Here is a 12687-nt window from a genome sequence, read left to right as displayed (position 1 = left end):
CCCCTGTACTACTGTGAATTGCACTAGGGTCTTATTTTCTGATGATCATGCAACAAGTCATTGCTTTACTGATAAAGGGAAAGAATATCTGACATAAGAGGAAAATGACAATAGCCCTCACAGGATGTAGTATGCTATCCATCCTCACACAGAAAATGAGCTTCACAAGTGAAATAACTAATGTATTTATTCTGAGAAATAACACTGATGCATGGACTGCAAAAATCTTCCAGCAACGTGACTCAAGTATCTGAACACTCAGACAGAGAGCCAGAAAGACCTATTAGGTAATCCATCCACCCCCATCAGCCTACACAGTTTCCCCCCTGTGTTCTTGATTGCTCTCATTCTGCCCAGTTTCAAACAGCTCAGCAGTGGACTCATGCTCCACTCACTCAAGTGCCAGGCTCAGGCCTCCTCTAAATGCTGCTCTTCGAAGAAAGCAATCACAGTATGTTAGGGAGTTCTCACTAAGGTCAACCCTGCTCTTCAGATTGCTCCTGAGCCTGGAAAAAATAGGCTGACCTAAAATAAATTCTGAAAACAAGTCACATTTGATGGTAGCAGGATGCTCTGTTCAGTTCACAGTGGGCACTCAATACATGTTCACTGGCTAGTCATTTCCCATCTAAGTTAAGTCTTACCCGTGGTTATAGTGACACAGATAATACGGTCTGCTTTTAGGTGGATGAACTCATTTGAACTTTACAGACAGCAATTTGGCAATAAATAACAAGAGTCATCAAGTGGTATTTTCCTTTGACCTGGGAATTCTAGTTCTAGGAAAATTGCCCTAAGAACTGATCAGAAATACAAAGATTTTTATGCAGTCATAACTAAAATAGCATTATTTATAGTAATAAACAATAATGATACAAAATTATTAGATAATGATTGTACAATGAAGCAGGATTGACATGTTATTTCTGTGAGGAAATATGAATAGCTTTTCTACCTCTCCAATTTTCACAATTAAGCATATATTATTTTCATGATAGATATATATCCTGGTGCTATTTTAAAACTCAGACCCCTGTTCTGGAACTCTATCATGTGCTATTTATTGGCTTGTGGTACTTGCAGTCTCACCAAAGGCCTTGCATTTGCAATCTGTCATTCTGCCCCAAGTCCTAGAACTGTATTTAGCCCTCCATGACATGACTAGGCCCATCCAATATAACATTATTGCAAAACCAGTATTTTGGCACAATCCAGTAAGATTTTCTTGTTGATGGGTTTTGTTCTTTTTTCTTATTTGTAAATTATCCTGAATTTGCTTTACTGAATAAAGTATTTTCTTAAAGAGATTTATTAATTATAAAAGGGGGGAAAAAAGTAGCTTTGGCAATCGAGAGATGGCTCAGCAGTCAAGTGTACTTGGTCTCACAGAAGACTGGAGTTCAGTCCCCAGTATCCACTGTATAACCACTATAACTCCAGCTCCAGAGGAGCTGATGCCTTCATTGGACCTTTGAGGGCACCTGCACGCATGTACCATACACTCACACGGATACATAAATAAAAATAATTTTGAAAATAAAATAGACTTACAGTAGATAATCAGCCTTAGATAATCAGTAAAAACAGGCTAGTATCAGCAATAAAAAGACATAATATTATGTGTCCCCTATATGATATGTTAAAATGAATGACACAGTGTCCGTATTCTGGGCTCTTCTCAACTTGAATTTCTACAACTATAAAGTTCCTGAAAGTCTAGGCGATTGCCTGAGTTTTCATAGCTGATCTGGGATCCTCAGTATTTGCATCATTCATGGTACATGCTTTGTGAGTATACATCTGTAATTAGCTCTGATAAAAAGACAATATTGGGAGCTGGGGGTAGCTCAGTTGGTAGAATGCTGGCCTAACATGCACAAAACCCTGGGTTTGATCCCCAGCTCCACATAAAAGTAGTGGCACATGCCTGTCATTCCCCACTTGGGAAATGGAGGCAGGAGGATTGGGAGTTCAAGGACAGCCTGGGCTACATGAGACAGTCTCAAAAGAAGGGCAGGCATATCTCCAAGCACACTTGAGTTGGTAAGTGAAGGAGGATGGCCTGCAGGAGGAAAGGGAATGGAGGCTTGGAAGATTCTCTAGATTCTGTTCTATCCTTAGCAATTTTTTTGTTTGTTTTTTGAGACAGGGTTTCTCTGTATTGTTTTGGAGCCTGTCCTGGAACTCACTCTGTAGACGAGGCTGACCTTGAACTCACAGAGATCCACCTGCCTCTGCCTCCCGAGTGTTGGGATTAAAAGCGTGCTCCACCAAGACCCAGCCGTCCTTAGTAATTTTTGATTCTATTAATTTTTCTTCCTAGAAAGCCTGTTAAAGCTCAAGATAGGAATCTCGTTCCTTTTTTACTTAAGGATCCATTTAGCCCTCTAATAAAAAGAGATAGAGGAGCTGGGTGGGGGTGGTGTACACTTTAATCCCAGCACTTGGGAGGCAGAGGCAGGTTAATCTATATGAGTTTGAGGCCAGCCTGGTCTACAGTCTGAGTTCCAGGACAGCCTCCAAAGCTACAGATAAACCCTGTCCCAAACAAAAGGAGATAGAGGCCGGGGAGATGGCTCCAGGGAAAAGGTGCATTTCACAAGCCTTGACAACCCGAGTTCAATCCCCAGAACCAACTAAAAAGCCTAATGCTGTTAGAAGTTGTTCTGGATCCCATAGAAAGAGACCACCATTCCAACTGAAGTGTCTGGACAAGACAAACTTTAATCTTGGTCAAGAAAGAGGGTCTGCTTGGAAGAGTGGACACACCAAACAGGAAGTACATTTGTGTTTTATTCTAACACTGGTGGCAGTGTCTTTTCCCCATTGACTGGGCTCCAGCCTCACAATCTTACTGAACTGGGTAGTTCTGAAGAGAGGAAAGGAAGAGGAATTGCTGCCCAGAGGAGAAAGGGTCACCGTTTTAGGCCATCAACTCCTAGAACAGAGTAGCGGAACCTAGTGTAAACAAAGGCTTTACTGGTTGGGTAGTATTAAAATATCTGCACAAAAGTCTTACAAGGTGAGGGGAGATAAAAAGATTTTAATTCCTTGTCCTATAGTATTTTATAGAAAATAAATACTTGATATTTATTTTCATACTTGATATTTCTAATCCCAGCACTCCTACAGCAAGATGGGTAACAGAGATAGGACAGATACCGAGAATAAGAAATGCAGTGGCAGAAACGAGAGACCCTGCCTCAAAACCAAGAGGAAGAGAACCAACCCGCACAAAGTTGGTCTCTGTCTCTGTCTTTGCCTCTCTCTCTCTCTCTCTCTCTCTCTCTCTCTCTCTCTCTCTCACGCACACACACACTAAATTTTTTAGAAGGAAAAAGAAAACACATCTACATTACAGAGTACTTTGTAGATATTGACAAACTTTGATCAATGTATAGGTCAGTAGTAAAGTCAATAGAACAATAGAAATGCTTCACTAAAGCATCTTCTGGGCTGTTTGTCAAAGTACTTAACAATTTTGTTTATATATTACAAAATAGCAAACTAAGATTTTTTTCTGTCATCTTGCTCTGGAATAGTCAGTGTTTGTTCATTCCAATACAGTAGGCTATAATTACTCATTATTAACTGTAGTAACTATTTTAAAAAATTGTTACTAATAGAGAAAAAAAAAGACAAGAAGATTCTCAGAGGAATCCAGAAGAAAAAATGGTGGAAAGTAGTCACGTTCATCTCAATGAGGAAAAAGTTGCAAAAGAAAGAAAAAGAAAACTGAGAGAGCTACTAATCCGGACTTTCAAGGAAAATCACCAGGTGAGAATTACAGTGTCTCTCCATTCATCATCCTGTAGCATAAATGACAAGAAGCTCCAGCAGAGATGGAATAAAGTGTTCTGGGTGTGGTGGGTCATGCCTGTCCTCTCATCTCTTCTGAGGCAGAAGGATCACTACATGTTCAAAGCCAGCTTGGGCTACATAGTGAATTCAAGTGTAGTTGGAACTCCATGGTGAGGGCCGTATCTCAAAAAAATAAGACATAGTGTAGATGGAAGTTTCTGTCCTGCTCAGTCCCACAGCTGTTTAGTCCCAAATAAACACACAGAGGTTTATATTAATTATAAACTAATTGGCCCCTGGCTCAGGCTTCTTATTGGCCAGCTCTCTCTTAATTATTAACCCATATCTATTAATCTATGTACCTCCACATAGTCTTGGCTTACTGGAGAATGCCTAAGTCTCTTACTTCCTGGGCAACTACATGGCGTTTGTCTGGCAACTCTGCTTTCCTCTTCCCCGAATTCTCCTTGTCTGGTAGCCCTACCTATACTTCCTTCCTGGTTACATCTTGCCTGTCCATTGGCTGAAACAGCTTTATTCTTCAACTAATAAGAGAAACATGTATTCATAGCATACAAATGGATATCCCCCATCAACACAGAGAGAAAGAGGGAGGAAGAGAGAATGCTTAAGTGTATAAGAGGAGGAGGAAAAAATGCTAAGTCCATGAGAGCAAGAATGCTAAGTCCACAAGAGAGGGAGGGAGGGAGAGAGAGACAGAGACAGAGACTAAGTCCATGAAAGTTCATCTTAAATACCTAAACCAGCCTCACCACCCTTCTGCCTGCTGACCTGGCAGTAATGGGTAGGTGTATCAGGTCCCTTTTCCAAGATGTTCTTCCAATCTGCAGAGGTGTTAGGTAAAATCCCAGAGAAGTGAGAGCTATGCTTAAGATTCCTTCTCAATAACATCTGTGGAATAGCTTTTTCTTTCTTGATTTTGAGACAGACTTTCTCTGGGTAGCAGCCCTGGCTGTCCTGGAACTCCCTCTGTAGTCCAGGCTGGCCTCAAACTCCCAGAGATCTGACTGCCTCTGCCTCCCCAGTGCTGGGATAGCTTTTAACTACTGCCCTTTGTCTTTGAGCACTGGGATTCTACTTTGACGGTCTTAAGGACATTTATATCTGGGTTATGCCGATGGCACAAGAGCAAGTCAGTCACTTCCTGTTTTGTATCTGAAATCCAAACATGAAAATAACTTGTGTCCCTTCTCTCACTGACTGATCCTCTTTTAATTTTTCCTTTCTTTTCCTTTCTTTAGAATAATTTTTATTGGAACAATAACTAATGATTTTTCAAAGCTTTTAATTTTTTCTTTTTATTCCCAAAGCATAGTAGATGGTTGAATAATCTTTTCTAGAAAGTTTACTTAGTGCCACTTAATGAAGCCTGTGTCCTTTGCACCCATTACTAACTTTATATTGACGAACATATATGTTCTATATCAGTTACTTTGTGATCCAAGTGCCTGACAGGAAAATGTGCAGAAGGAAGGCTTTGATTGAATGATGGCTTCAGAGAGCTCAGTTCATGATCCCAGGCATTACAGTAGAATGCCATAGCAACAGGAACATTTGGTAGAGGACAGCTATTTCCATCACAGAAGACAGGAAACAGAGAGCCAACTGGAAAGGGGATAGAGATGTACCTTCAACATCTTGCCCCTACTGACTTATTTCCTCATCTAGGTCCCCCACTCGCAAAATTTCCAGAACCTCCCAAAATAGCACCACCAACTATGGACTAAGCATTCAAGCCATGGGCCTCTGGGGACATCAGATTCAAAACGTAACAACTTCTCCGGTTATCTAAACAGCTTTTTCAATGAAGAACAATTGATTAAAGTATGAATTAGGGATTATAACATTTCATATAAAATGAATTACTTGGCAGATTTGTAAATGAGATGGTTGGATGAGAAAAGATAAATATGTATATTTTCTAGCCCCCATAACACCTACACTAGGGCCTTAGGCATTGCTAAAATTCATGAAATTTAATAGGATGAATACATAAATGAGTGGATTTAACAAGGGAAAAGAGTGTAGGAAGATGCTGAGGGAGCTTGATAAATATGGGATTAGACTTATAAAGGCCCTGAAAATCAATAACAGGAACTTGTGATATGGATAACTAAGATAAAAGGAAAAAAGTAGTCAACATGAGTTATTAAAAGATGGACATATTTTATGGTGACATCCTTGATGGATGGGAAGTTGTCATTATTCCAATATTAAAAATTTAATCAAGAGTTTTAGTTTCAGAACTAGAAGGAAATGTTAAGAGTTAGGACTAGTATTTGAGAAAGACTTACAAGGACTCTTAGATTCTGTATCCTTCAAGAGATAGGTGTAATTAGTGTATGCTTCTAGAACAACAGTAAAGATTGCTAAGAAAAAAATAGGAAATGGGCTAAGCATGGTGCCTCATGCCTATCCCAGCACTTGGGAAGCAAGGGCAGATTGATCCCTGAATGTTAGGGAAGCCTGGTGTACTTATTGAGTTCTAGGGCATCCAGGGCTACACACACACACACACACACACACACACACACACACACACACACACACACACACACACACACACACACACACACAACACACACACACACACGAGGTCTGGAGAGGACAGCCAAGGCTACAACACATATACATATACATGAAAAGAGATCTGGAGAGATGGCTCAGTGTTTAAGAGCATGGACTGCTCTACCAGAGGACCCAGCTTCAATTCTCAGCACCCACATGGTACACAGCTGTCTGTAACTCCAGTTCCAGGGGCTCCCACACTCTATTCTGGCCTCCACAGGCACAGGCTTATAAGTGTTGTACAGACATATACTCATACACATAAAAATAATACAAGAAAATAGGAAAAGAGCTGATATTCAGGGGCATCTTGAGGCAGCACAAGGAAAGCATACTGTTCTTTAGAAACCTAATTTTAAAAAAAAATTCTTGTTTTTTAGAGACTAGGTTTCTCTGTGTAATCTTGGCTCTCCTGAAACTCACTCTGTAGACCACGATGGCCTTGAACTCAGAGATCTGTCTGCTCTGCCTCCCGAGAGCTGGCATTAAAGGCATGTGTTACCACTGCCCAGCTCCTAATTTAAAATTTACAGTGGATTCTATTCTACAGTTTAAAAAAAAAAATCCTGCCCAGGTGGTGGTGGCACAGTACTTTAATCCCAGCACTTTCGAGGCAGAGGCAGGTGGATCTCTGTGAGTTCAGGACAGCCTGGTCTACAAAGAGTTCTGGAATAGCCAGAGCTGTTACACAGAGAAAACCTGTCCAATGTGTTGTAGGGATAATAAATGTTTTTAAATGGAACAATAACAAAACTAACAGCCCACCTAAACCTGATTGCTTTGTTTAAAAAGGACATGTCAGTATATTTTGAAGGTAAAAGTGACAACATTCTAATGAATGGTCCTTGTTTTGCCACAGATTTTTGTTTTTTCTTTTTAGCTCATACATTATTGCTTAAGGTTCTATTTTTGAAGGTTGCTTTTGGTATACAGAAAAGTAACAAAAATTACCCATACAGTTTGAATCCTTGTCACCAGACCTTTCCAGTGTTGAGCAAGTCTAGTGATCAGTGTAGGAAATTGTTACCATTGCGAGAGATCCTGTTAGAACATCACCCACTTGGTGTATGTCGTTATTAACTTTATTCAGTGTGAGCTCCCCGACATTTATTTTCCTCTGAGTTTTGCTATTGTTTATTTTGGAGCTTAAAGTATCCCATCTTTGGCCTTTGAAGTAGCAGAGGTTTCCATCTCTGTCCTTTCAGCACACTTCCATTCTTTTTCAAGCATTTTTTAATGGTGCCACAAGATGCTCCAGGTTTATCTTATATTTTTTCTGCCATAGTGCTGAAATCAACACTTGCACATAGAATCCTGGTTCCTTTTATGGGAGAATGATCTTTAGAAACCAACCCTGCTGTTGTGCTGTTTCCAGGGACGAGGGTTGTTTCTGTCCCTTCTTGGCACATAGAAATAGGAAATGTATCCCTGTCTACTAACCCATGCATGCTCATACTGTTTTTTTCTGTCTATCTGCATACTTATTAAATACATAATCCAATACCTCTAATTCAAGTACAACAGTGTAGGGATGGATGGGAGTTATGTTATTCCTCCCCCTTCCCCGTATTTGTAATTTATAATCTGGACTGTCTAAATTTGTATTAATCATTGTGAATTCATAATGATGTTTTTAATGTAACCCAGGTGCCCCTCCCTACATTGTAACAGTTTAACCTGACAGTAAGAAAGGTGGCTCATTATATACATCCTATTGACTTGTCGTTCAGACCTACTTTGCTATAATGTAGTTTGAGAATTGCTAAGCCAAGAGCCGAGTGTGTTGGGGTACACATGTTCAACCAGGAAAGTGAGGTAGGAGAATCAGGAAGTCAAGATCATTTCCTGTTATGTAGTATGTTAGAGGTCAGCCTGGATTATGTAAATTCTGTCTCCCAAACAACTATGGGAGCAAGTCTAACTACAATACAATATTTGTGTATTTTTTACTTTTTTAGCCTTACAGTTTTCAGTCAAAATATTATTTTCTAACACTGTTTAAGTTCTTCTCTTCCCCTTCTATGTGGCTGCATTATTTATTAGGATATAGGTCTTAAACCTCTAATGTGGTATTTCTGCAGTGTATTCTGAAACACAGTAAAAATCTACCTACCTGACTCCCCATACTTTTACACAGACATAGCTGGAAATAGGATATTCTTTTGTTAAATTCCAGTACAGGTCTGGTTCTCAAGGAACCCAAAGCTACCTTCACAAGGTGAACAAGGAAAATGTCCTCTGACTCATAACAGGGTGAGATAACAGCCTGTGTGCTCAGAATGTTTCACAGCACAAACCTGATAGAAATACACAGATAAAATATCACCCGGGGACAGGGGGTTGCTGGAGAGATGGCTTAGTGATTAAGAACACTGGCTGTTCTTCCAGAGGACCTGGGTTCAATTTCCAGCACCCACATGCAGCCCACAACTGTCTGTAACTCCAGCTCCAGAGAATCTAACATCTGTACACTAATGCACATAAAATAAATTTGAATAAATAATTTTTTAAAAAAAGAATATTATCAAGAAGACTTTAAGGAATCACTTTCTAGGAGTTGCTCCAGTTTAGGTCTCTATCATTTTTTATGCTTTGATTCTGGATTTTAGTTGTACCTCTAAATTCTTAACATTTCATTTGAGCCATTTAGTTAGTTAGTCTTGGTTTTTTGGATTTTTTGGGTTTTTTTTTTGTTGTTGTTTTTGTTTTTGTTGTTTTTTTTTTTTTTTTTGGAAACAGATTTTCACACCATAGTCAGACTGACCAGCAGCTTTCTAAGTAACCCAAGCTGGACTCACACTCAAAGCAGTCCACTTGCCTTGGCTGCCCCATTGCTGGTGGACCATATAATTAATAGACTTCTGAGAGACTTTGGCCTCTCTTACCAGTGCACGTGTTCAGGTGCAGTGTTGCATCATTCCTGCCAGTTTCCCCTTGAGCGTATCAGGAACTTGTTTTTGGATAGCGACTTTCCAGTATTTTCTCTCTGATCTGGCAGTGAAATTTCTTAGGGAGATTCAGCAATCCACATGTCATAGCTAATTAGCAGAAACAACATGGGATTAACTATGAGATTCTTAACATTGTTTGGAAAGTGCCTTCTTAATTCTCTATTCTGAAATACATTTTTGTGTAATAAGATTAGAAACTCTGTGATCCCTTCTGCTTGGGAAAGTGGCAGAGAACAATGGAACATAGGGTGATACTAGCCTAAATCTGCATTCTCTGGGGAGAAGGTTTTGATTTTCGTATTTGGTTAGGTTTTTATGCTAGAGGGTAAGATAATAATGACCCACAGGAATCGTCGTTAATATTATGCCTGTGGCATAGAGCCTTCCAAAATCCATCCTAAACTAGACCTAGAAAACATGGTAATATGGGGGCCGGTGGGGGCCTAGCATTTTCTTGGCAGGATACTGGAAACTGTAGTTAAGTACCTCATTTACAGCATGGTTCCTTTCCAAAGATCTTACTGTTATCAGAATTCCTACAGAGCACTGAAGCAAAACCATCTGAAGTGACCAGCCACTGTCCTTCCTCTGTAGAGAGAGATGCCAAGACCTATGTGAAGCATGCGGGGATTGGTGAAACCCCCACCCCCTAGGTTCATTGCCAAAGGCATTGTGTGGAATACATTTCCTAAAGTGTTGAAGACATGTACTTATTACTTTTATATAGTCAACTTTATAGAAAATTTCCCACTAAAATTTTATCAGTTTTGACATGGAGTTTTCCTTCTTGTCATTTTTCCTCATCTCACCCTATAAGTAACCCAAATTGCCCATTCTCATGAGGGGACCAGAGTGTAGAGCCAGTGTTTGGCCTTTAAAGGTGCCTGCTGTAAGCCCAGAGGTTCCTATTCTTCATCAATGTTTGTTCCCAGGGCTAGATCTCAAACTCAGTGCTTCATCCATTCCTGGCAGGCACTCTACCAATACCTATTCTTCAATATGTTTGGTTTTGTTGTTGTTGGTTTTGTTTTTTGAAAAAAAGATACTGATTAAATCTTGCTTCTAAAAAAGACTAAAGGGAAAGCCGATGCTGTAAGTCCAGGCCACTCCATAAAAATTTACAGAGTAGAATAAATTTTTTTCTCAAACATTTCTTCTGGTGAATATTTATAAAAATCTCCTATGGGTGAGGACAGTGGCATCACTCATTGTCTTATTGTTGGACCACCCTGGAGCCGAAACAAGCATGTGCCTGATGCACTCTGATCAGATGTGCTCTTAGCAGAGTTTAGGTGTGTGAGTGTGCAGGTCTGGAGAACGTGAAACAGAAAGTAGGGACTGTTGGAGGGATGAGGGCATCTCCAAGGGAATGAGAAGACCATGAGGAGCAGCGGCCTGTCTTCCCTAAAGACATGGTGCTATCCTGATGTAGTCCAGGCTCTGCTGGGAAAGGAGCCCTATCCTATAGTGATCAGGCTGTAAGCTACATTGTGGTCAGGCTAACCAATTGCTTCTAAAAATAGTCCTTCTAGAGCAATACAAAATAACTATTCAATATAATGTTGTTGATTTGACTTCTTAACAGAATGAAGAACTTACCAAACATCCTATGTCACCTATACATATGGACATACTTAAGGGTAAAATGTCCCAGTGTCTGATGTCTAGTATTTATTTTTCAACTCTGTAGGGGGGGAAAAGGTGCAGGAAGACAGACGGAGCCCATGATTGACAAAAGTGTTGATAAGTTGTAAAGTTGAGTGAAGGTTTATTCTTTGATTGTCCTTTTGGATACACTTGTTAAATTTCTGAAACTAAGGATTGTAAAAAATATGTTTAAAAGAAGAAAGGATGAAATTGAATATACAAATGTCACCTGGTAGAGGTGTACAGATTTTAGGCCTCTGGAGTTTTCCATGGCATCTGACAGCTTTTCTTTGAAGGGTGGGGACAAAAAGATGAACTGTAGGACAAGTCATAGGGCACTTGTTTTCCATTCCAGAATTCAAGGTGGTCCCTCCCGCTGCAGACTCATGTTGCTGTGGAAAGATCCTTTTGAAGCCCCAGCTTCTTTGTAGCGCCTGTATGCCTTTTTCTTACAAACAGTGGACCCTGCAGGAAAGCAAGGTATTGAAGATTTCTTCCAGTTGCAGCATGGAAGAGCTGTTCCTTTCACAATGGGAGCAGAAAGGAGTCCCTAGGGCGTTCATGGGAGGGCAACCTTCTTCCTGACATTTGAACCTCAGCCAAGTCCCCTAGACTACTGGTTGCACCACTGTTAGTCCCATTCAGCAAAAATAAATTGTAAACTTGTTGACATTTTTGTCCTCTTTACAATTCATTGTTTATTTTTCCATGACAGAGAATTTTGATGCAATTATCAGCGAGCTTTCTGACAAAAGGGAAATAGCTGAAGAATTTTGATGAGTTACCCACTTCATTAATCAGAACAAGCATCTCTAGTGACAGGGTTAGAATTACAATGAAGATTAGATAGCAAATTGCTGTTCCACCTAGTGTCAATCATCTGCAGTGACAGCAGTGTGATTACACTTCAGGGAAGAGCTTTCCTTGCCAACAGAACGAGGGCAACTCCAGTGCAGGTAATAAATTTAGCAGGGTGGGCTGTCATTTCTTCTCTTGAGTGGAATCCTTAAAAACCAAATGCTGTCTTGTGGAAGATTTTAAGGGGAAGACAGCATTTCACTTTAAAACTTCCTCTCACATTGTAGTATTGTATTTGAAAAATTATTATAGATTCATACTTAGGTACAGCTCATTCCCACAGTGATTTTCCCTGGTTCATTTACCATACCAAGCCTATCACTGCAGCTTGATAAAGAGAAAGTAGAAGCTAGGGGAGAATGTGTGATTATTATTTGCAAACCATCAGCCAGAAAAACCAGATACAGAGACAAATACAGTAAGAAAGAAATGGAGAGAGGCCATGTTGGTTAGATATATAGTTAAAAGTTTGAATTCTCGTGGCTCAAACAGAATGCACTCCTCTTCCAACTCAAGTGTGCTTTTAAATAACTCATGTTACGAAGAGCAAAGGTCTGGAGCACCGTTGTAGTTCTAGACTAGTGTTTCTCAACCTGTAGGTCTCGACTCCTTTGAGGGTGGCATATCCGATATTTACATTACAATCCATAACAGTAGCAGAATTAGTTATGAAGTAGCAACAAAATAATTTTATGGTGGGGGGGTCACCGCAACATGGGGAACTGTATTAAAGGGTCTCAGCATTAGGAAGGCTGAGAACCACTGTTCTAGACTGTGAACTGATTCACAGAAGCAGGCAATTTACTGGGACTGCAGAGGGTGATATTTAATCCTCATTGTC

General features: G+C 40.0%; 1 protein-coding gene across 2 annotated transcripts in view; it reads left to right on the top strand.

The window, feature by feature from the left end:
- Ccdc191 (coiled-coil domain containing 191) overlaps nucleotides 1-12687 on the top strand; it is a 68150-nt gene that overhangs the window by 15940 nt on the left and 39523 nt on the right. For both annotated transcript variants that reach the window (XM_027412648.2, XM_035444544.1), the window contains exon 7: nucleotides 3627-3777. In XM_027412648.2, the coding sequence (XP_027268449.1) occupies nucleotides 3627-3777 (151 nt within the window). The remainder of the gene's footprint in view (nucleotides 1-3626; nucleotides 3778-12687) is intronic.

The sequence above is a fragment of the Cricetulus griseus genome, chromosome 4 (assembly GCF_003668045.3).
Source record: "Cricetulus griseus strain 17A/GY chromosome 4, alternate assembly CriGri-PICRH-1.0, whole genome shotgun sequence".
Taxonomy (NCBI): Eukaryota; Metazoa; Chordata; class Mammalia; order Rodentia; family Cricetidae; genus Cricetulus; species Cricetulus griseus.
The sequence above is the reverse complement of the archived record's forward strand: the minus strand, read 5'-3'. Positions and strand labels throughout refer to the sequence as shown.